General features: G+C 38.0%; 2 protein-coding genes across 2 annotated transcripts in view; one reads left to right on the top strand and one right to left on the bottom strand.

Moving 5' to 3' along the window:
- Window positions 1-6,582: 6,582 nt before the first annotated feature.
- On the top strand, window positions 6,583-12,767 carry FAM237A (family with sequence similarity 237 member A). The gene is made up of 3 exons (XM_017893899.1): window positions 6,583-6,747; window positions 8,373-8,794; window positions 12,617-12,767. The coding sequence occupies exons 2-3, from the start codon at window positions 8,383-8,385 to the stop codon at window positions 12,748-12,750; spliced, it is 546 nt and encodes a 181-aa protein (XP_017749388.1). The 5' UTR covers window positions 6,583-6,747; window positions 8,373-8,382; the 3' UTR covers window positions 12,751-12,767.
- Window positions 12,768-16,727: 3,960 nt separating this feature from the next.
- The window catches only part of DYTN (dystrotelin), a 67,707-nt gene continuing 58,681 nt past the window's right edge, over window positions 16,728-25,753 (bottom strand). Inside the window, exon 12 of the mRNA XM_017893923.1 lies at window positions 16,728-17,029. Within this exon, the coding sequence (XP_017749412.1) occupies window positions 16,926-17,029 (104 nt within the window). The 3' untranslated portion in view covers window positions 16,728-16,925. The remainder of the gene's footprint in view (window positions 17,030-25,753) is intronic.

Raw genomic sequence — 25,753 nt, 5'->3', positions numbered from 1 at the left:
AAAAAGAACCATCACTCTTAATCAACTAAGTGACCCAATGAAAATCCCTTAATGGGAAACAGGAAGGAAAAAAATGGTGTTTTCTTTGACATCATCTGAGACCACGTATATGAAAATAACGTTTTGTAAAATGTAGGTGCCATCCAAATGTTAGCCTTTGCTAGAGAGTCTAATCTGTGAAAATGAAACCACAAAGATAAGACATCAAACTAAGCATCCTTATGTGTTCCACAGAATATGGAGTGTTTCAATTAAATGACTTGGTGGTGGCTTTCTTTTTATCTAAATGCGGGAATTGGAATGCCACGTTCCTCTCGCAATTATCAAGTTGAGAGTGGGGATCCGGATTTAAAAATGTCTGGACGTGGTGTCTCGGGCCTGTAATCCCAGCACTTTGGGAGGCCAAGGCAGGTGGATCACGAGGTCAGGAGTTAAAGACCAGCCTGGTGAAGATGGTGAAACCCCATCTCTACTAAAAATACAAAAAATATATATATCTGTTAGCCAGGCATGGTGGCAGGTGCCTGTAATCCCAGCTACTCGGGAGGCCGAGGCAGAGAATTGCTTGAACCTGGGAGGCGGAGGTTGCAGTGAGTCGAGATGGTGCCATTGAAGTCCAACCTGGGCAACAAGAGCAAAACTCTGTCTCAAAAAAAAAAAAAAAAAAAAAAAGCCAAAAACAAACAAACAAAAAAACCCACATACATTCCCCTTCCCAAGAATCTTGCCAAGTTGCCCCAATAACCAATAAATATAAATAGATATTACAACAGAGTATGTAGTGGTTAGGTTCTTATTCTAAATTTAAAAATTCAATAAGCTGATTAGTTAATTGACAAGTGCAAGTTGGTAACTTATATTTATGAGAAATGTTTAATCAGGACATTATACTCCAGGGTGGCAGTACAAAAGTATACTGAAGGTCAAAACTTCCTGTCCCAAGTAATTACTGTCATGCATTACTTAACGTTGGGGATACTTTCTGAGAAAAGTATAGTAAGGCGATTTCGTTGTTGTGTGAATGTCACGGAGTGTACTTATACAAATCTAGATGGCATAGTCTACAACACAATTAGGCTATAGAGTATAGCCTATTGCTCTTAGGCTACAGACTCGTACACCATGTTACTGCACTGAATACTGTAGGTGATTGTAACACAGTGGTAAGTATTTGTGCATCTAAACACAGAAAAGGTACAGTAAAAAATGTAGATTATAATTTCGTGGGAACTCCATCTTATATGCAGTTCATTGTTGACTGAAACATCATCCTTATGCAACACATCACTATTATATTGAAAAGAAGAAAAAGCATATGAGCAGATATCAGCTAGAAATAAAAAATTATCTTTTAAAATAATTTTTATTCCCATTGTCAAGAGCTGCTCTAGGCCATCTGATTAGGATGGTGATGTCACACACCTTCAGCTTCTATGAAACAGGACGACCACTTCAATTCATTATTTTCAGACTTATAAGAAAGGTGGAGCTCAATTACAGTGGGCTTTATCACTTCATCTTAGCCACTTATTTCAGTGGTTGTGCTTAGGATTCACAGCACAAAGATGGGAAAATCTCCACCTCTGAAATCTGAATCATGAATCTCCCTCTCCTGCCTTTCAGTATCCGCCTCTCCTTACTCCACTTACACCTGTTTTCTCTGCCTTCAGTAAGACTTCCAGTTCCCCCACTTTCCTCCCAGTCTTTCATGTCTCTGCCTGCAGTTGCTCCTTTTTCTAACCTGCTTACACCCTTGATTCCTTTCATCAGTGGCATAATGACCATTCTTTTCTCCTACATTCAGTCAGATAAGCATTGTAGAAGGAAAAAAAATAACTAATATTTGTCTAGTCTTGCTACATTTAGCACCATTCTAAGTGTTTTCTGTATATGATCTCATTTTATCCTTACTAACCATGAGGGACATTTCTGCCCATTTTACAGGCAAGAAATCTGTTTCACAACGATTAACTAATGTGCCCAAAGCATTATATCAAATCAAAAGCACTTGAGTGTATCAAATCGTAGACATTTAATTATTTAAAAAAAAAAAAACTAAAAGAAAATGCTGCAATTCTAGTTACAAGGTGCCATCAGTTGACAGATACATCCTGATTTCAGTGGTGTTAAATGTGCAAAAAATTGCATCTAAGAATCAATGACATATAACAAGTGAGGGATCCGTGGCATGATAGTCTATCACTATTTTGTTATTTTACCTCATAAAAGCCATACAAGCATGCAAAATGATTTATGACAAATTGATGCAAACTTTACCTGGGATTTGAGTACTGTTCTTTAGTCTATCTCCTCTTTCCTCTCTCTTCTCTTCTTTCCTTCAAGGATTATTCACAGCTTTTCTGCTCTTTTTAAGTTTCTTACTTAACACCTACCCTCATTCACTTTTTTGTGGATCACTATGCATCTTCATTGAGAAAATGAGACCATTGATCACGTGTCTCTTAACTTCTGCCTCCCTACCCACCATACTACCTGCAGACATATCCACATCAACAGAGAGCCTCCCTTTCTCCCTCTGTTTTCGAGGGCAAGTGTTCTGCCCTTGTGTTATAGGCTGGCTCCTCCTTATCCTCTTACCCCTGTTGCTTATTGTTTCCTCTGAGGTTACTAGTCATCCTTCTCTCCTAATCTGCAACCCCTCTCTCTCTATGAGTTTCTCTCCCTCAGCCTGTAAACATGGCCCAGGCCCAACTCCTAACCTTCCACTACAGGTTTTCTCCCTCTTATTTGAACTTCACGGAGAGTGCTCCACAGGCACTGTCTTCATTTTCTCACCTTTCATATCTGCTTCAGCCCACCACAACTTCTCCTCCCTTAACATTTAGTTGAAATTGCCCTTAACAAGTTTCTCAGTGACCTGCTATTTTTTAGATCCAATGGAATTTTTTGTCTTCATTTTATTGACCCCCTTTGCTGAGTTTGTGTGATATGGTTGATTTATTCTTTATGCGAGAAGCTCTACCTTACTGGCTTCCAAGGCAGCACACTCTCCTGATTCCTCCTATCACTTTCTTAATCACCCCAATACTGACATTTTCCAGGTTCTATCCCAAGGCTACTGTTGTAGCCACTTTCTACACTTTTCTCTGATGGTTCAAAATATTGCCTACATGTTGACGAAATCCCAAATCTGGACCTCTTTCCTGAGCACTGTATCCCAAATATTTAAGTACCCCCTTCTTCCCTACCTACTCGGAATTTCCATTTGGATGTCAGTCATCTCACACTCAACATGTGTAAAACCAGAATCTTATTTCCCTTTCCTGAACCTATTCCTCAAACCATTTCTCCTTCCAGCTGATGGAAATTCAAATTTCCAATTACTTAGTCCCCAAAACTTGGTGTTATCTTCAACTTCTCTCTCTCTGTTGGACCTTACATCCAGTTCATCAACAAGTCTTGTCCCTTCTACCATCAAAATATATTCAGAATCTGACCACTTTCACCCTCTCCACTGCTGCCACCCTTATCTATTCCACCATCTTACCCACCTTGATTACAAGCTCCTATATGAGCTCCCTGCCTCATCCCTTGCTCCCCTCTGGTCTGTTCTCTACTGAGCAACCAACATGGATTTTTGGTCACTTCTCTGACTTCAAGTCCTACAACTATGCTTCAAAAACATCCTTCTCACACCACACTTGTTCCAAAGCCATCAGACTTGTTTTCCTCAACCCCAGCCTGAAGCATTCTTTTACTATGCATGACTCACGCTCTCACTTTTTTTGGGTCTTTGCTCACATATCTTCTTCTCAGGAAGGGCTTCTCTTAGTATTCTATATAAAATAGATCTTCTCCATCATCCTTTTCCCTGCTTTACTTCTTGTTGATGACCCCCCCCTTTTTTTTTCCACAGAGACTCGCTTTGTAATCCAGGCTGGAGTGCAGTGGCATGATTTGGGCTCACTGCAATCTCCGCCTACTGGATTCAAGTGATTCTCGTGCCTTAGCCTCCTGAGTTGCTGGGACTACAAGTGCGTGCCACCACACTAAGCTAATTTTTGTATATGTATTTGTATTTTATTTTTTATTTTTTAAGTAGAGACGGAGTTTTACCTTGTTGGCCAGGTTGGTCTTGAACTCCCAACCTCAGGTGATCCACCTGTCTCGGCCTCCCAAACTGCAGGGATTACAGGCATGAACCACTGTGCCTGGCTGACCCTTTGTTTTTCTTATCACATCTGACATTACTCGTATATTTTTTCTTGGGCTTCAGAATGACAGATAAACTTTATTGACTCATGCATGGCACTACTTGTTTATTTAATTAGCTAGTTGTGTGTTTATTTTTGATAGATAGCTGTAAACTCACCATTCAACATAGAACCTAGAAGCCATAAATCATTTTATATATGTGTGTGTGCACGTGTATACATGTATATGTATATATGTGTATAGATATAATTTTAACGGTGCGGTGGCTCATGCCTGTAATCCCAGCACTTTGGGAGGCCGAGGCGGGCAGATCATGAGGTCAGGAGATGGAGACCATCCTGGTTAACACGGTGAAACCCCGTCTCTGAAAAAAGTACAAAAAATTAGCCGGGCGTGGTGGCAGGTGCCTGTAGTCCTAGCTACTCAGGAGGCTGAGGCAGGAGAATGGCATGAACCCAGGAGGCAGAACTTGCAGTGAGCCGATGTGGCACCGCTGCATTCCAGCCTGGGCAACAGTGCAAGACTCTGTCTCAAAAAAAAAAAAAATTAAAATTAAAATATAAATAAAATTTTTTTTCACTGCCACTCCAGACTCAACTAGCATGTAAGCTACATGTGTCCAAGGACTTTGTTTTGTTCCTTCTGTATACACAGCATGTAAAATAGTGTCTAACACATAGGCACTTGAAAATAAAGTAAGCACTGCATATTTATATATTAATGTTTTCAACAATAATGTAACTATTGACATGTCCCAAACCAGGGGACACATCTTTACCTCTGTTCTGTCCGACCTTCCCTCTCTACAGTCCTTTCTTTGACTTCGCTCCCTAGAAGCATGAACTGCGGTGAGCACTTCCTCCCTGCCTTTGCTTGTACTGTCTTCTACCCCTGAAATTGCACCCCCAACCCTTTGGCTTTAGGATACCGGTACAATTCCTTTTTCCAGAGGTTCATGAGTCACTTCCAAATGCTTTCTCTGTCAATCTGATGATTATGTGTCTTGGGGTTGATCTTGTCATGGAGTGTCTTACTGGGGTTGTCCGGATTTCCTGAATTTAAATGTTGCCCTGTCTCGTTAGATTGGGAAACTTCTCCTGGATGATGTCCTGAAGTATGTTTTCTCCAAAGGCATGAACTCCTCGAAATTCAGGAAGCAAGTCCAAGACTTCACCCTGGTCTTATTCCACAGCCCTATAGGGTGAATAGAAGCAGGCATTAGATACCCAGCTCACATGTGGAGAAACTGAAGTACACTCTCATTTCTGAGCAGGAGGAATAGCTCAGAGCCCCCCAGAACTCCTCTTCAGACCTCCTATTTAATGGTACCTTGGGGAGGGGGCTGGTTCTCTGTGGCTTCAGCAAATCTTACTATAAAGCCTTGTGCCCCTCCGAAGGTAACCATGGATACTATTGAGCTGGCACAAAAGCCTTCAGTTAATGGAGACTACAAGTGGTTTTCAGGGGCTGAAGGAATTTTCAGGGGAGGGACAAAACCTGGAAACACTTGCAAACAGAAGACTTTTGCCTCAGGCCCCTTGACTGGGTGTGTTTCAGTTAAGGTGGACACTTACGTTCAGAGGAGCACTGGAGCAGTGACAGGGCTCTAATCTGGGACTAAGATAGTAACTAGCTGTGAGGTGAGAATCAAAGGGAATCCCAGGCGCTTTTTTTCTTAGGAATCGGGACTCTGCTGTGAAATCTGGAGCGTGGTTGTTGGGGGGTTGAGGGGCTGACCAAAGCGATGCCAGCAGCAGCCCAGTCTCCTGAGTGACCCAGGCCAGGGTCTGCAAACAACCGGGTGTCCTGGCCCCAGTCAGGGGGAGCTTCCAGCAGCGCCAAGTCCCTATCCTCATCTCTGCCCTCGGGGGTGTTTTTCTCCTTTCAGCCCAGGGCCACAGGCAGGCAGGAGAAATTCACGCCCAGAATATCTCGAGAAGGCGCCTCATTTCCTCTGAGCCCTTGCTGAGTGTCGAGAGGGTGCTCACGTCCCTCCTCCGACCCCGAGAGTCCACAGTCTTCCCTCACACCCCTTTATTTTGAGACGAGGCCCATGCAGTGAGCGGGAACCCCTCTGTTCCCCGGACCCGCGCGGAGCTGAGCCCTAACTTTGCAGTTCCCGCCGCAGCGGCACGCCCCCCCGAGGTGGGAGCGGGAAGCCCAGCCGCACCGAGGCTCAACTCCGCCAGGTGCAGAGTGGGTGCGGGTCAGGGCCGATGAGAGAGTGTGTGGCCAAGCCTGCTGCTTTCCTGAACCGAAATTCTCCGGGGAGGGAGAGAAGAGGAGGGTGCGGGAGATGGACTTGGAGGCGAGAGGTGGCGGCAGTTTCCAGGAGCTTTGACGTAGACTTGGAGAGGCGCCGAGCACTCCCACTGCTTAAGTAGAGGCACGGTAGCCTCCAGGACGCGGAAGCTGGGGACAGCCACTCGCTCGGGAGCAGCCTGAGCGTTTCCTCTCCGCGCGCTCGAGGGAACTCTCTCCACGCGTTCGAGGAAACCCGGAAGGGGCCAGGCGGGTGAGTGCGGAGGGAAGCCCTTGTGCCATCTGGGAGTAAAGCCGCCGAGTCAGGAGGTGAGTGGGGCCCAAAGGACAGAGCGGGTCCCTGGCAGCTCCGCTCTGCGGAGGGTGAGGCTGTGGAATCAAGTGCGGGGCCGAGACTCAGCGCGGGGCTCGTAGCGGGGTGCACGGAGGACTCCAGGTTCAAGGAACTCAGAGAAACATCTTTCCAGGGTCTGGGAAGCCTCTCCTAAAATTTAGAAGGGGACCTAAAGGAGCCAATTTGAGCGCCGTGGCGCCAGCAGACAGGGAGTCCCGGATAACGCCAACTTCAGTACCTTGGACAGAGTTCTGCCCTCTGAAAGCTTAGACTTGTCTTTTAGGAAAACCACCCTTCAAGGTACCTCGATATTTTAGTTTGGAAAGGGACACAACAAATATGATTTCAAGTAGAGATAACGCATATATGATGTGAAAGATAGAGGAAATAGTTTTTGAATACTCTTGTATCTCTAACATGCTTCTTCAATATAGGAACATGCATGTTCAAAGACACTTTCTGAAATATTTATTGAACAGTAGCCAAACATGTCCTACTGCTGTTCAGAAGAGACAGACTATCCATCTTATAGTGTTATCATTAAATGTTCCAATATAAGAGTATTCCCATAAGCTGTATTTTGCTTGCTTTCATGATACCAACGTCTAAAAGGTTTGGAAATATAATACAAACCTGAAAGTAAGCAGCATGTGCCCTTCTTATTTTTTCTTTATGTTAGAGCTGTTTAAACGTGATTTACATTTTGTATAGTCTGTGAGGGAATGGATACACTTTTTCTGGCAAAACGTGAACTTTTAGATTATTATTATTTTAAGAGCATTATTTATCATTGCACTTGTCTGAAGTGGTAGCAAAAGAACAATTTCAAAGTGGTCTGTGGACGCCTCAATTTTATGGCAACAGACACTGGAAGTCAGAAAAGTTGAATGAGAGTCACATTTAAAAAAAAATCCTTGAGATTCATAGCAATAATAGAGAAATTATAAAACATTATCTTTATGAAGGTTATATCAGAATTGCAGAACATTTTAGGTATTTGTAAAATGCTTATTGATTCTACTCTAATTGGTTGAATGTATGTCTCTTTGTTTCCACATATATTCATCCATACTTTTAGCACATTGTCTTGTGTTAATTTCACTGTAGCATTTGACAATTCTAATGTATTTTTTAAAAAATTAAAAGTCACTGTGAACAGGAATGCATCTAAAGATTAAATATATTTAAATTCTTAATTACATATAAGTCCTAGATTAGGAAAGCCAGGCTTCACTAAGATATTATGGAATAGTTAAAGCCATGCAGCAAAATTTTAAATGTTCACTTAGTATTCTTTTAGATTACATTTTTCTGTACCAGGGAAAAACAGATTAGCAGATTAATTTATTCATCTTGTAAAGGAACACATCTTAGAGTGAATATTTCTTGGCCTATCTTGGATTTATGCTCACTCCCTGGCCTGGACTGAGTTATTTTAGATAGAATGGAGCTTGTGATATGGGAGCCTGGCTAAGATTTCCCTACTTGCGACAATGATGTGTTTCCTTTGCTGGAATTAAGGTTCTTAAGGGCATACTTATTTTCTTTACCAAGTGGAGCACAAGCGGGGACTGATATGAAATATTTCCATCCTGTGCAGTTTTAGGGCCATGGCTGATCCTGGCAACAGAGGAGGGATCCACCACCCCTTGAGCTTCACCTGCTCCCTGCTCATTGTGGGAATGTGCTGTGTAACTCCTTTCTTGTGCCATAGCCAGACAGACCTGCTGGCTCTTAACCAAGCTGATCCTCAGTGCTGGGAATCCTCCTCAGTGCTTCTCCTGGAAATGCGGAAGCCTCGCATTTCCAACACTGTTTCGGGCTTCTGGGATTTTATGATCTACCTGAAGTCATCTGAGAACTTGAAGCATGGAGCACTGTTTTGGGATCTGGCTCAACTCTTCTGGGACATCTATGTGGACTGTGTGCTCTCTAGGAACCACGGCTTAGGAAGGAGGCAATTGGCTGGAGAGGAAGAGAAAATCTCAGCAGCACAGCCACAGCACACAAGGAGTAAACAAGGTGGTCAACCCCAGCTCCCATGTCTTTTGAAAGGGTCAATCAAGTATGAATGTGCTGAATTGTGAGGAAGAGGGAAATGGCATTAGGGGAATCCAATGTCATATATATTCCTCTCAAGAGGTGAACCCCAAGAGCACACAACTGATAGGAAGATAGATAGTACTTCTTTTTGTACTGCATAGTAGCTGTTTATATCAACATATTGTCCTTTTCCTCATACTTCCTGTGAACAGCAGCAAGGAAGAGTCAGAAAGAAAAGACAAAAAGCACGATTCCCAAAATACAACAAAAAAGTATAAACAGATCCCCCAAGATCAACATTATTTTTTACTATTAGCCTGAACACTGGCAGTCATAACCTGGTGTTTACTTGCCGTGGAATTGAGAAGACTTGAATATAAGCTTAGGAAACATTTGTAGCACATAAACTCTTGCCCTTGTTAAACTGAAAATAAACATTGCTTTCATGTAAATAGAGAGGCTCTTTGAGAGGCATTCGGTTGAAGAAATAAAGAGTAAAAAAGTCAGCTGGCACATAGATTCACTTCATGTTGCTTTTTGAATGACTCTCAAATAAGTAATTAACTTGCAGCAATCTGAGTAATTAATTTTAGTAAGTTGGAACTGGCTACAAATTTAGAGTTTTCATTGAAGTAAATACTATATTCAAAATAGTCTCGTCTGAGGGCACAGAAAAAAAGTCCCTTATAGAATTAGAATGAGGTTGAGTAAGCCTCTTTGAGTAAGCAGAGAGATGCCTGAACCCTATACATATTATTTTTATCCTTTTTTGATGTCATTTCAACCAATTGGTTGAACGACATCAGCTTGGTTGATGTCATTTCAATGACATCATTGAAATGAGCATTGAAACCTTGTATCAAGGGCTGTTTGAGTGGCAATAACTCTTTAGAATTATATGAACAACTAGAAAACAGGGGCAAAACTAATTTTTACATTTGTACATTTTAGTGTTAGAATTGTTACATATTCCTGTAATCTCCGTATTAAAATAGCAATTAACAATGGTAGTTCTAGTGCTACCATTTCCCAAGGTATTTTAGAACTTTTATATATCTAGTTTGTTTTAACCTTAGTAATTAAAAATCCTCGTGATTTGCTGATCCAAAAAACCCAGATAACTCATGGCTATTATTGACAGATAAGTTTATTATTTTGGTGTTATTGTAACTCAAACCAATTTCATTTTTAGAGGAAATATTATTTCAGCAGCCTTGCTACTAAAGTAGAAATACCAAATGAATATTTTAAATGTTGATCACCCATATTTTAAAATATTTTGAACAGAGGCTGCCCAGGCATCAGCACCAGTAGGGACCATATATTTTTAAATTCTGTACTGCTGAGGATGATCTGTAGGGCCTTCTCTTCCATATTTTAAAAATCATATTTAGCTGTCTTACTCAAATCACCAGCAATATTTTTTCTATCTTGCACTCACTTTGAATAACTCAAAGAAATGTCTACTAAATAAATGAAAATATTATTGGTATTTGGCTGAACATGAAAATGTTACATATATATGTGTGTATGTATATATATACATATATATACACAAAAAAAATAAGTGTATATATATACACACTTATTTTATAAAGCTTTTCTCCAAAATGTTATTTATATATATATATATATACACACACACACACATACATACACACACACATTTATTTTATAAAGCTTTTCTCCAAGACAACTTCAGATTTGGAAGCCACTTCCTTCGTCTTGCTACAGAGTTGTTAGTGATTCAGCTGGTCTGCAAACTTTAGGGAGTTGGTATGCAAGTAGCCAAATAGCAGGAGTGAGCGTTTCACTTTATTGAGGTTATTTTAATGTTTGACACAAACAATTGTTTGCAGACCAAGAAACAAGACTTTCCATTTGGTTTGTATAATCACAGTCAAAGAGGGCCTTGGGTCAAGGAAATACCACGTCCAAAAGTTAAATAGTTACAGGAACATTGAGATTTCATCTCAAGAGGCTTGCTTAAATCTCTAGTGGTTCAACTGGGCTCTGAATGTACCTGCATGGATCCTCCAGTATGTTTTTCTTTTGTCCCTGGGGGATAATATGTTGTTAGGTTGGGACAGGAGAGAAGGTGAAGCAGTGCTTGTCTCTGTAGTTCTCAAGGAAATCACATCATCAGGGCAGAAGACAAGAAGAACTAAAATAAGTGTCTACGTAATATGCAAAAAGGTTCTTGTTATTTTGATGTCTTCAAATCAAATAGTTTAAATGCACTTGATAAAACTTACTATGAATCACACTTCGTTAAAAACATAAAACTCCTATATAATTTTGCATGTTAATATATCATATTTGTTAATACTGAGTCAACAATATGAAAACAAAAAATATCAAATAACTGTGTAACCATGAGCAAGTTAACTAACTAATTTAGCCCTCAGTTCTTTCCGTTGAAAAAGAAGTGTATAGAAAGTAGATGACACACAAAGTCCCATCTTTTCTGTTCCAATGAACTGTGATTATATAAAAAAGAAACATACAAAAGGCTCTTATTTAACTGTGAGAAGAACCTGGAAGAGCTTTACCCCAAGGACAGTTGACGGAGCTGTGTGATGACCTGAACACCATGGCTGTTTGTAACAATGATGAGCAGGAACAGACGAGGTTCAGAAATAAAAGGGCTACAGATGTCATTATGAGAAAAGCCTCTAAAGATCATTGTTATTTAGTCTAGAAAGATATGGGCTAATAGCTGAAGGTTGAGGTATCCAAGAGAAGGTATGAAGAGGATGTACCCAGAGTTAACTAGTTAACCACTAAATTTTGATGGGTTATGTCATGGGAGAAAGAGCGAAAGGGTGAGAGAGAGAGAGAGTTAGGGAAGGAGCATACTGATGACTCCTATATAGAACATAACAGAATTGAGAGTAACTCGTGGGTTAGTAAAGGCTTCAATGCAAATGAAGAAATTTTGTGTCAAAAATGGTGGCTCCTCCTTCAAGAAACCTTGCTATGCCACTGGGAGGGACAAAAAGCCCACTTTCCTGAGCCTGGCAGTTTGTATGTTCTAGAAAAATAGTGAGTCTTTGTTTTCCTCTGTGATCAGAAAATTAAAATTTAGATTTGTAATCTGATGGTGTTTGCAGCTGGTGTTTCACTAGCTGGCAAATGCTCATAGTGCTTATATTTTAAACACTAACTACAAGAGAAAACAATTGTTCAGAAACATAAATAGACTCTCAAATGCTTGATTTTCTACTTCACCCACTCCAAGAAATTTTCTAAGCCACATACTCAGCAATTACCCACCTAGAAATCTACTGTTAAGAAACATTTAGAGCTGCAGCCAATGATGCAATCCAAGGCTATTCATTGCAATATTATTTATAGTAACAGGAAACCTGGAAGTAATCTAAATGTCCCAAGATAGAGTAGTGGTTAAATAAGTTATAGTATAAAGTGTGCATACACAAAACTATGGTTATCTCTAAGAGGTTATATTATGGGTGGTTTATATTTTTTTCTTCATATTTATATTTAAAAATATACAATGACTTCACTTTTTTAAAATCAGGCAAATATTTTAATGCCTATTAATCGACAAAAAAGTATTTATTATAATGTATTTGTTTTAGATTATATACCTAAACTGCATAGGACACAAGACTTTGCACAAACACACATTGACATATATTCTTCTGAAATCAGTTTATAGAGAATTTTTATATTGGAGTGGCAGAAATATCAAACCTGCCTTTTAAAATAATGTATTGATATTTAATTAACCTGAAACTAATTTGGTGATCTTATGAAGTTCCACTTTTCTACTTTCAGGTACATATTCTCAGCAACTAAGGACCTCCTTACTAAAGAAGAAAGAGTTGATTGAAGATTTGATAAGCATGCATGTGCGTAGAAGTGGGTCTAGTGCTATTGGAAAAGTGAACCTGGAAATAAAGAGAGAATAAATTGAACTTGGAGCTAATTCATGCCTTGGAATTAAATATACAAATATATAACATTTTTCTTAACTATTGATTATTTATTTATTTTAAATGGTGGGAATGCCCAGAGATAAATATGAACCCAAATTCTCTCAGTGTCCTTATTTAAAGCTGCTTTCTATTATTTATTTATTTATTTTAGGCTGCTAGCATGTTTCTTCAAATGGTGACATTACTGCCAGTCTATCCCACAGTCTAAAGGAGTTAAACGACTTCCAGAGATGACTTGGGGATTCTTTGTATCCATTTAATAGTTCAGTTTGGGATGCTTGACATGTTAATAAACTAGTGTGCCATACTTTTAACTTGAATACACTGCATGGCTCCCAAGACTTTAACCACTGGATTGCTTATGCATAGGCACATAAGGGACGATATTTATTAATTACTAGCTACTGACAATCTATGATACCTGAATCTTGTTTGAAAGCATATTTTTGAATACTGAATGAAGCAAAAAGCAAAGCAAAACAAAAAACTGGCAAATAAAGCATTCTTCTAATGAAAACAAAATTAATAAAATCTCTGGACCCCAGGTAATGTTATTGGAGTCTCTTTATTTCAATATTTAATGTTACCACAAATGACATCCAAACTCTAATAAAATAATGTTTAAGTGTAAACAGGTACAAACTATTTCCCAATAAGCACATTTGTTATTTGATTATATATTATAACTCTATAAGTGTTTACACTTTGCATTGAAAAGCAAAATAAAAGGAACAGCATTATAAGAGAAGAACCCATAGATAATTATTTCCCTGAAAAAGTGACCAGGCCTGAACAAGGTTTACAGCAGAGAAGTCCAATTAGCAAATGTATGTGAGTTCAAGACACAATGCTATTTTTATCTCTAATTATTCCCAACTCTCCAATCATTCTATTATAACCAATATATAGGATTGACAGCCAGTTTGAATTTCAGATATGTTAGCAGTTCCCTTGCTTTTTTCAGGTCCAAAGGAAGCCTCAGTAAATGTCTTCATTGAATGATTAGGGCCTCCTTAAACTAGAAATTGCATCTGAAGGGTTATTATCAGAAAACACAGTTTCATTTGAGGATTAGCTGAGTCTTGACAACAGGAAAAAGGAGCTTGGGGAAAGAGGTGGGGGAGAAGGCCCAGCCTCAGCTTTTGGCTTATTGGGAAAATTAGTATTTTATTAAAAGCTGTCACCATTTGACTACCTTTTCTACATATGGGCTCGTGATTTTGCATTGATGATGCTTTTCTAATGTTTTCATCATATTCTTCAGAACTATCACATAAATTCATTATCTCTTATAAATCATCAAAGAGACACTACACTTGGAGAATGAACTTGCAGAAGACCCTGCCCTTTGTTCTCCCCTCACCTTGGTACCCTATGACAGGGATTGGCAACCGTTTTCTGAAAGTCTGATAGTAAATATTATAGGCTTTCTGGACCATCCAGTCTCCACTGTAATTAATCAATTCTGCCTCGGCAAACAAAAGCAGTTATCACAATACATAAATGAATGAATATGGTTATGTTCCGATCAAACTCTCTTTACGGACCCTGAAATCGGAATCCATACACTTTTCAGGTGCCACAAAATATTTTTCTTTGGACTTTTTCAATGTTTTAAAAAGATGTAATAACCACACTTAGCTCATAGCCTGTTCAAAACAGGGAGAGAGCAGAATTTGGCCCAGGGACTGCAGCTTGCTAATGAAGCTTATCAAAAGTGTAAGGAACAGGCTGGGATGGAGTGAAAAGAAGAGTAACTATGCTAAGTGACAAAACTGAAACCAAAAGTTTACAATAGGCTGAAAAGCAGATTAAAAACTGTTAGGATGAGATGGAACAGGGATAACCTAGTCCTAATCCCATCCAATGGGACGTTATTTCACTCGGTAAACAGTTTCAGGAATTACAGATCATATGAAAATCCACAGCCTCTCTGAATGTAACATGGCCTGCATCTCACGATAATAGACAAAAACATTGAAATCACCACAATATTTATTGAAAGGAAGTACAGAGTAGTAGTTAGAGTATAGGCTCAGAAGCTGAGTTCAAATCACAGCTTCATCAAGAAGTGGCCAAATCAACTTTGGACAAGTTACTAAACCTCTTTGTGCCTCAGTTTCCTCATAAAATGAGGAACCTACTACCTAGGTTTCTTGTGAGGATTAAATGAGTCAGCACATAGAAAGTGCTTAAAAACTAAGTGCTCTAACAGTCAAAAAAGGTTAGCTATTACTTTGTTAAGTTAAGTATCTATAACCTAATCCAACATAATAAAAGAAAGGAGGCACACAGATGCTTTGGTGAAACTTGTTGGATGTGGAGATTTTAGAGAAAAACATTCATATATTAAATTTTTTTATATTGAGATACTTGATTCATATACAGTTATAAGAAATAATACAGAGACATCTGTATGACCTTCATCTAGTTTTCCCAGTGGGAACATCTTGCATAACTATGGTACAATATTACAAATAGGAAACTGGTAGTGGTATAATCCAAATTTATTCAGATGTTACCAGTTTTTTTTTTTTTTATTATACTTTATATTTTAGGGTACATGTGCACAACCTGCAGGTTTGTTACATATGTATACATCTGCCAAGTTAGTGTGCTGCACCCATTAACTCATCATTTACATTAGGTATATCTCCTAATGCTATCCCTCCCCCCTCCCCCCACCCCACAACAGGCCCCAGTGGGTGATGTTCCCCTTCCTGTGTCCAAATGATCTCATTGTTCAATTCCCACCGCGCCAGTGAGAAAAAAAACATGTGTTTTTGGGTTTCTTCTGAAATAGTTGCTGAGAATGAATGGGTTTCAGCTGCATCCCCCTGGTCCCCTACAAGGAACACAAAAGTCAAATCTTTTTATGGCTCAAATAGTATTCCTGGTGTATATGTGCCACATTGGGTTCCTTAATCCAGTCGTCATTGATGGACATTTTGGTTGGGTTCCAGTCCTTTGCTATTGTGAATATGCCTGCAAAAACTACGTGTGCAATGGTCTTTAATAGCAGCCAGGATTTATAAATCCTTTGGGTATATACCAGTATGGGATTGGCGGGGACAAATGATATTTAATAGTTCTAGTTCATTGAGGAATCACACACCTGTCTCCAATGGTTGAACATTTTACAGTCACCAACAGTTGTAAAAGTGTTCCTATTTCTTCCCATCTTCTCCAGCACCTGTTGTTTTCCTGACTTTTAATGATTGTCATCTCTACGGTGAGAGGTACTCATTGTGGTTTTGATTTGCATTTCCCTGAATGGTGAGTGGTGATGAGCATTTTTTTCAAGTGTCTGTTGCTGCAATAAATGTCTTCTTTTGAGAAGTGTCTTTGTTTCATATCCTTTGTCACTTTTGAATGGGTTGTTTTTTCTTGTAAATTTTGAGTTCTGTAGGTTCGGATATTAGCCTTTTCCAGAATTGAAAGATGCAAAAATTTCATCCATTTGGTAGGTTACCTGGCTCACTCTGATGGTAGATTCTTTTCTTTTGCTGTGCAGAAGCTCTTTAGTTTAATTAGATCCCATTTGTTAATTTTGGCTTTTGTTGCTGTTACTTTTGGTGTTTTAGACATGAAGTCCTTGCCCATGCCTATGTCCTGAATAGTATTGCCTAGGTTTTCTTCTAGGGTTTTTATGGTTTTAGGTCTAGATGTTACCAGTTTTACATGCACTCAGTTGTGTGTGTGTGTGTGTGTGTGTGTGTGCGTGTGTGTGTATGTATTTGCTAAGCCTATTCTCCAGCAGAAACATCAAGATAGAAAATTAGGCCATAGATTCAGTAATTTACACGATACTTGAAGAAGACTGTTGCATGCATCCATGTAGGTCACACACTTGAATGTTACTCCGGAGGTATTCACAGTAAGAATGGCCCTTCATGCAGAGATCTGACTCTGCCATTTGCTCCTTCCTTCTTCATCCTCTACTCACCTCCCTAACCCCCAGCCTTTACTCTGAACTGCAGAACTAAGACACATAAGTAGGGAGGGAGATCAAAAAACAAAACTTGCTTTCTTCATAGACCATTCACACCAAACTATTAAAAGAAAGGTAAAAATCTTAATTCTTTTAATACAGTTGTGCAACTGCATTTTGTCATCACACCAAGAAGCCTTTGAGCCTGGACTCCATTTCACTTCAAATTGGGCAAGGTGATTTGATCAACAAGGGCAGAGAAGGCCCTACACACTTGCTGAGCTCCACTGTACAGGTCCATGTTTACTGAAGACTCTGGGCCTGAAATCAACAAACAGAAGAGTCTTTTAGAGGAACATACCTGTAGGTTCTCATGAAGATCTTGATAAAGCTCTCACATGGAGAAGAAACAGAATCCATTTTTCCTCAGTTCTTGAGGACAATGCCCTTAAGTTAGCTAGCAAATAAGATGGCTATTATTTACCATGATCGTTACTATGAATTCAGCCAGGAATAAGTTCTTAAGAAGCACTTTCCCACAGCTCCTTGCACAAATTGGAGTTGCCAGAAAGCCCACTATTGAGCAGTGGCTCCAAAACTCTGGTGTATATAAAAATCACCTGGAGAGTGTTAAAACAGATTGCTGGATCTCACCTACAGAGTTCAGATTCTGTTCAGGTGGGACGGAGACTGAGCATTTATATTTATTGTTAAGTTCCCAGGTAATATTGATGCGGCTAGTCCGGACACCACATTTTGAGAAGCAGTGCTCTATAGTTACCTGATTGATTAATGGTTTGAGTGGCCCCTGTGATCTGTCGTAATAGAGATTGTGGTGTAGAAAGATCTATGATTTGGCAGGTATCAACTAAAATTTTGATATGCATAATCTTTAACTTAAAGAGTTCTGTTTTTAGGAATTGATCTTACAAACATATTTACATTTGCACATAAAGATACGTGTTATAAGGATACACACCAAAGTATTTTGTGATAAAATTGGAAGCAACTTAATTATATACCAACAAATAAATTACAGTGCATTTCTACCCTGGTATATTATGCAGCGTTTTAAAAAATGACATGCTCAATGTCTAAGAAGAAAGCAAAAGCATAATATGATCTAACTTATGTTGAAAAAATAGAGACATACATATGTGCATAGAAAACAGTTTGAAGGAAACTCACTAAACTGTTAATAGTGGTTACCTCTGAAAAACAGGTGGGAGAGAGGGAAGACCATGATGAGGAATTCATTTTTTAAAAAATCTGTGCACTTTGCATTTTAATTTACAATTAACATGCAATATTACATTATTTGTGTAATTAATAAAAGTAAGCTCACAGGAAATGAAAACATGCGGAGATTTATTTAGTTAGTTGTTTACTTTTTAGCTACATAATTATATTGTGGGTCCATCTGTGCTGTTTTTTGTTGAACATAAGGCTAGAAGGTTCATGCATTTTTTATCCCACTTATTCTCCAATATCACTCTAGAGGACCTTTACTAAATAATATTTTATTGTCTAACTAACAAACCTTGTCCAGAGGCAAACTTATTTTAAGACATTGTTTCTCGGGCCACAGTGATAAAAACTTAAAATACAGCAACAAATAAGTAGGAAAGCCATAATCAACCTCACATACTGTAATTTTTCTTATTGTTATTCATTGTTTTCTTTTTCAGCTCTAGTCCCTTGAAATACTAAAAATAGCCAAAGATATTCACCTAACACCTAGCATGTTGCTTGGCATATACTTGGAATTAAATAAATGTAAGGACTGAATTAATATAGCACATAGGTAGAGACCTAATGAGATGTTAGATGGAATACTTGTGAAATTGGCTGTCCAGAGAAAATCACAATGACGAAATAATTCACTTAAATGTAATTAGAAGTCTATCTAGTCTTTGAATAAATCAGAGATGTGAGAGTAGACTACAAGAATGATAGATGTAGAAATGAAAAAGTATTAGGTTTTCAGTCTATGTTCACTCTTCTGGGCAACTGAAATACTGAGCCCATATCTTATTTACGATAATTAAAGCAAGCCAATATGTATTGAATAGCTACTCTGTACTAAGACCTTTCCCTTGAGCTCCAGATTGTACATGTTGATTGCCTCTGTGATGTCTGCATTTGGATGTCTCTCAGGCAATTCACAATATGTTCAAAACAGAACTCTTGATTTGCCAACCGCATAACAGTTTTCCCAACTTTCCCCATTGCAGTAAGTGTATCACCACTCATTCAGGGCAACACTGTCATCTCTTGGCTAGACTACAGTAGGCTTTTACCTGGTCTCTTTGCTTACCCCTTACCTTTCTCTAAGTCACTCACCACACAATGCCAGAACATTTTAAAAATAGAAACATACCCCACTTCAAAATAAATGCCCAGTGCCAAGCACAGTGCTCGGCACATAACAAATGCTTGATTAATAGTTGTTGAATGAATGAGTTAATGATTGAATGGTGAACCAACTAGACTTTTTTTCTGCCTTCATGGAGCTTAAATGCTGGAAATCTATCTTTTCCCATTAATTACTTCTGTGTATATCTGTATATCTATCTATCTATCTATCTATCTATCTATCTATCTATCTATCTATGAATGAAGCAATGAATATAGTTAATCCTCGAACAACATGAATTTGAACTGTGTGAGTCCACTAATTTGTGGATTTTCTTCCACCTCTGCCACACCTGAGAAAGCAAGAGCAACCTCTCCTCTAACTCCTTCTTTTCAGCCTACTCAACGTGAAGATAATGAATAGTAAATATATTTTCTCTTCCTTATGATTACGTTAATAACATTTTCTTTTTTCTAGCTTACTTTATTGTAAGAATGCAATATCCGATACAAATAACATACAAAATATTTGTCAATCAACTGTTTATTTTACTGGTAAGGCTTCTTCTGTTCAACAGTAGGCTATTAGTAGGTAAATTTTAGAGGAGTCAAGAGTTACATGCTGATTTTTGGCAGCATGGAGGACCAGTGCCCCTAACTTTTACATTGTTCAAGGGTCAACTGTGTATCCATTACTATTCCAGTAAACACTTCTAGGATTCCCAGGCAACATTTGAGATTACCTTCTAAACAAATGAGATACAAATAAAGCATTCTCCTGAGCTTGGTCATTTCCTTAGAATTTGCTAAATTTGAAGTTTTAATTTCTGATTACTTAATACTTTTGAGTGATGGTTCTAGATGGGGAAGAAAGGAACAGGAATAAACCTCCTGCTCCCTACCCTTAACCATGCTCTTGTACATATAAGATCATGGCATATGCAAATAAAGACTGTTTTACTTGTTCCTTTCTGATTGGGATGCCTTTTCTTTCTTTTTCTTGTCTAATTACTCTGGCTAGGACTTCCAGTACTATGTTGAATACATGTAGTGAAAATAGGCATCCTTGCTTTGTTACTGATCTTAAAGAAAAAAACTTCAGCTTTTCATCTTTAAGAAAAAGGAATATGATGTTAGCTGTGGGCTTTTCATATTTAGACTTTATTATGTTGAGGTAGTTTCCTTCTATTCCTAGTTTGTTGAGAGTTTCTCATGAGAGTATATGGAATTCTGTAAAATGCTTTTTTCCTGTATCTATTGTGATGATTGTGTGATTTTTTTTTTTTTTTTTTTTTTTCGAGGACAGAGTCTCTCTCTGTTTTGCTAGGCGCGAGTGCAAATGGGTGTGATTTCCTTAGCTCACTGTAACTTAGCTCACTGTAACTTTGAACTCCTGGGCTCAAGTGATTCTCTTGTCTCAGTCTCTTGAGTAGCTAGAATTATAGGCATGTTTCACCATGCCCAACTAAATTTTCTTTTTCTTTGAGATAGGGTCTTGCTCTGTTACCCAGGCTGCAGTGCAGTGGTGCAATCACAGCTCACTGCGGCCTTGATCTTCCAGGCTCAAGCCATCCTCCTGCTTCAGCCTCTTGAGTTAGCTGGGACTGCAGGCATGTACCAACACATCCAGCTAATTAAACAAATGTTTGGGTTTTTTTTTTTTTTTTTTTTTTTTTGTAGAGATAGGGTCTTGACAAGTTGCTCAGGCTGATCTCAAACTCCTGGCCTCAATTGGTCCCCCCACTTCAGCCTCCAAAAGCACTAGGATTATAGGCATGAGCCTCTTCACCTGGCCATTGATTTCTTCTTTGACCCATTGATTGTTCAAGAATGTGTTGTGTAGTTTCAACATCTGTATACATTTTTAAGTTTTTCCTTCTGCTATTAATTTCTAGTTTTATTTCACTGTGGTTGGAAAAGATATTTGGTATGATTTCAATCTTCTCAAATTTGATAAGACTTGCTTTATGCATTAACGTATGATCTATCCCAGAAAATGTTCCATGTTTGCTGGAGAAGAATGTATATTCTGCACTATTGGGTGAAATAGTCTTTGTATGTCTCTCAGGTCTATCTATTTGGTTTACTGTGTTGTTCAAGTCTATTTCCTTATTGATTTTCTGTCTGGAGGTTCTCTTCATTATTGAAAATGGGTTATTGAAGTCCCCTACTATTATTATATCACTGTCTATTTCTCCCTTCTGTTATGTCAATGATTGCTTACATATTTAGGTGCTCTGATGTTTGGTGTATCTATTATTATAATTATTGTATCTTCTGGGTAAATTGACCCTTTTATCATTTTATAATGACTTCTTTGTCACTTGTGTGAGTTTTTGACTTAAAGTCTATTTTGTCTCATACAATTATAGCCATCCCTGCCATTTTTTGAATACCATTTACATAAAATATCTTTTCCCATACCTTCATTTTCGGCCTTTGTGTCCTTAAATCTGAAGTGAGTCTTCTGTAGACAGCATACAGTTGGGTCGTTTTCTTCAATCCATTCAGCAACTGTATGTATATCTTTTGATTGGAGGCTTCAACCCATTTATATTTAATAATTATTGATAGGGGAGGACAATTTTGCCATTTTGAGAGTTGCTTTTTGTCTTTTAGTTGTATTGCCCCTCTTCTCCTAGTTTGCTGTCTTCATTTTTTTTATATTATTTAATTCAATTTTTTCTTTTGTGCGTCTTTGACAGCTATTATATTTGCACTTACTATGAGGCTTATATAAAACATCTTACAGTAATAACAGCCTATTTTGGCTGATAATAACTTCACTTCAATTACATTAAAAAAGTTTTCACTTTTAGTCCCCATACACTTTTCTAAATAGTCTTTTTTTTTTGAGATGGAGTTTCATTCTTGTTGCCCAGGCTGGAGTGCAATGGCATGATCTTGGCTCACTGCAACCTCCGCCTCCTGGGTTCAAGTAATTCTCCTGCGTCAGCCTCCTGAGTAGCTGGGATTACAGGCGCATACCACGATGCCTGGCTAATTTTGTATTTTTGGTAGAGACAGGGTTTCTACATGTTGGTCAGGCTGGTCTTGAACTCCCAATCTCAGGTGATCCGCCCACCTAGGCCTCCCAAAGTGCTGGGATTATAAGCATGAACCATCTCACCCAGCCATCCCCATACACTTTTCTTTTTGGTTGGTTTGTTTTTGTTTTATTCACTGTTTTGTTGTTGTTTTCATTTTAGAGATGGGATCTTGTTGTCTTGCCCAGAATGGAGTGCGGTGGTGTGATTAGCTCATTGTAACCTCAAACACCAAGGCTCAAGTGATCCTCCCTCCTCAGCCTCCTGAGTAGATATGACTATAGGCATGCATCCCCACACCACACATCTTTACAACAATTTTTTTATAAAGATGTGGTCTCACTACGTTTCTCAGGCTGGTCTTGAACTACTAGCTTCAAGCAATTCCCTGACTCAGCCTCTTAAAGTGCTGCAATTACAGATATAAGGCACCACATCCAGCCCCCATTTTGTTATTGACATCACAATTTACATATTTTTGTATTGTATATTAATTAACATATTTTAATATTATTTTTAATACTTGAGTCTTTTAACTTTTATATTAAAATTATTTAAATACCACTGTTTTCATATTATAGTATTCTGTATTTGCCTGTATATATTTACCTTTACTAATTAGTTTTAGACATAGTATTTTGATTGATAGTCTATTTCTTCTTTCAGCACTTTGAATATATTATCCCATTTCTGTGAGGTGTCTGACGTAAAAACTGTTATAATCTTATAAGGGTTTCTTTCTACATGGTAAGTCACTTTTCTCTTGCCACTTTCAAAAGTCTCTTTTGTGTTTGATTTTTGACAATTTGATTATAATGTGTCTCAGTGTTGAAGTCTTTCGGTTCATCTAATTCAGGGTCTGTTAGGATTCTTGGATCTGGGTATCCATTTTCTTTCCCAAATTTGAGAAGTTTTTGCCCTTGTTTATTTGAAGAAGCTTTCTGACCCTTTCTTTCTCCTCTGCTTCTACAACTCCCATATTACAAATATTGGTCAGCTTAATAGCATCCTATATGTCCCTTAAACTTTCATCACTCATTCTTCTTTTTTCCCCTCTCATCGGATAATTTCAAATGGTCTGTCTTTGGGTTTGCTGATTTTTCTGCTTGATCTAGTCTGCTGTTGAACACGTCTATTGAAATTTTTAGTTCAGTTATTATATTCTTCAGCTCCAAGACTATTGTTTGGTTCTTTTAAAATTTTCTCTCTTTTGTTGAAATTACAATTTCATTTATGCATTATTCTCCTGAGCTCATTGAGCATTTTTATGATGGTTATTTTGAATTCTCTGTCAAGTAATTCAAATATTACTATTTCATAAGGGTCCATTTTGGAGCTCTGTCTTACTTCTTTGTTGGACTATGTTTCTCTGTTACTTCTTCTTCTTTACTCTTTATGTTGGTATCTGTGCAATAGAAAAAAATAACTATCTCTCTTAGTCTTCAAGACTGGCCTCATACAGAAGAAGACCCTCAGCAATCAGCCTGGTCAGAGATTCTCGGGGGCTCTTCAAACCTTCATATAGTCCCAGCTGCCTTTTGTTTTTAAGCATCTCTCAGGCGTCTAGAATATGATGGGTCTTGTCAGTAATTTGAGACAGGTTAGACAGAAGCCCAGTCCCTTGGACATGCCTCAGAAGAGTTAGAAAGTTGGATGAAGGGTCCAGTTGTTTCCACCCCAAAGTGAGAAGCTGAGATATGGGTTTTATTTTCCTATTTGCTTTGCATTGAGCCTTTTGGAAAAAATATGGTAAGTGTTTTCATGCTAGTCCAAGATACCATCTTTGTTCTCAAACCATGCCCTCCTAATATCATCACTCTACACCTCTGTCTTGACTTCTCATCACTGAAATCTATAGTGGCAAATGAATAGTAAAAGGGATGGAAAAGAAGCTAGAAAATAACTTAGTAGATGTATGCAATAAATTTTACCATCAAATGGAAAAAAAAAGTTTAATAATACAGTAAAACAAGAGGACTGTCTTTTTTTGCCACAACAGAGGCAAGGAACAGCAGACAGTTTTCCAAATTTATTTTTTACTGCAATTTTTAGGCACATTATTCACTACTAATTTTCAATCCAAGTTTGGAATTTAAAGAGGTTTGTGGAACTTCTATACAACTTTCTCTTTTTCATGAAGCTCTCATAGTCTCTCTGTTTTTTTTTTGTTTTTTGTTTTTTTTTTTTTTTGAGACGGAGTCTCTGTCGCCCAGGCTGGAGTGCAGTGGCATGATCTCGGCTCACTACAAGCTCCGCCTCCTGGGTTCACGCCATTCTCCTGCTTCAGCCAATATTTTCGTATTTTTTTAGTAGAGAGGGGTTTCACCTTGTTAGCCAGGATGGTCTCGATCTCCTGACCTTGTGATCCACCTGCCTCGGCCTCCCAAAGTGTTGGGATTACAGGCGTGAGCCACCACGCCTGGCCCAACAATTCTCAAAAAAAAAAAAAAAAAAAAAAAAAAAAACCTGGATCAGTAGAGTGATTAGAAACTTCTTGTCATTATCTGATGCATCCATGATAGAGATAGAGGCAAATGAAAATACTTTGATTTTGCTTGTTTCACTTTCCACATCTTCATCCACGTGGTTATCATAGTTCTGGCTCTGATTAAGTTTTGTATACTTCTGGTAAGTATGCGTAGATTATGTTTAAATCATAAAGTGTATTTTAATAATCCACATTGCCAATGACTAAGTGAAGTTTGAAAATAGGATCATATTCAATATCAAAATTAATAATGATATAAACATAATTAGAAATAATTGGGTGAGGGGTGATATATAATGCAAAACAGTAGCCATGAAGATGATTAATATAGTTTCTCATGTTTAAATGCCTCAAGGTAATAAAACTAATATAAAAGAAGTGAAAGTGAAATTTTAAATCTCAACAATTAGTATTTGTTGTATTACTATTGAAGAAATCTTATTTTTTTCTGTACTTGCAAAGTATAGAATACTATAATAAAAAGAGATATGTACCATTCTGCTCATATCATAAGCACATTTGTATAATAAAGCATACTTCCTGCAGAAACATCTCAATGGTTCTATTGAGATTGTGAGTGAAAGCATTAAGGAAATATTTTGAGACTTCTAAAAATATTTTCTACAAGATTTGATAATGCTAATTGCATATTTATACATTATTGCATCAACTGAATTTAGAAGTATACTTCACCTTTTTATAATTTTCCTTTTAATGATATAATGACTTGTATATATATATCTCTCTCTCTCTCTTGAAAAGGTCACTTGGAATATGAGTTAATCTTTTAGCTTTAAGTATTAAACTGCACAAGTATTGGGAAACTGCCTTCCAAATATGTGTAGCAGACCTAGCCTACGAACAATCTAAAATGTGCAATACACACCAGCATGGCACATGTATACATATGTAACAAACCTGCACATTGTGCACATGTACCCTAGAACTTAAAGTATAATAAAAATAAAATAAAATAAAATAAAATGTGCAATACAGCCACTACATCTGTGAGTGCTGACCCACACAACATCGTAGAAATTATCAGCTTTCTCCAGCTCATTTAGAGAAACAAAAATAAAAAATAAAAACATTAATATGCTAAAGACTAAAAAACTTTTCTATAAAGTGCAAACTTCTGTTGAAATTTTTCTAAAA

The sequence above is a fragment of the Rhinopithecus bieti genome, unplaced genomic scaffold (genome assembly GCF_001698545.2).
Source record: "Rhinopithecus bieti isolate Rb0 unplaced genomic scaffold, ASM169854v2 scaffold_22522, whole genome shotgun sequence".
NCBI lineage: Eukaryota > Metazoa > Chordata > Mammalia > Primates > Cercopithecidae > Rhinopithecus > Rhinopithecus bieti.
Note: the sequence above shows the minus strand (reverse complement) of the source record. Positions and strands in the feature narration are given on the sequence as shown.

What these genes read in the sequence shown, in the direction of transcription:
- FAM237A (XM_017893899.1), top strand. Translation starts at nt 8,383, where the DNA reads ATGGCTGATCCTGGCAACAGAGGAGGGATCCACCACCCCTTGAGCTTC. An exon ending in GCACACAAGGAGTAAACAAG is followed by an intron (nt 8,795 to 12,616) that starts GTGGTCAACCCC and finishes TTCTACTTTCAG; the next exon opens with GTACATATTCTCAGCAACTA.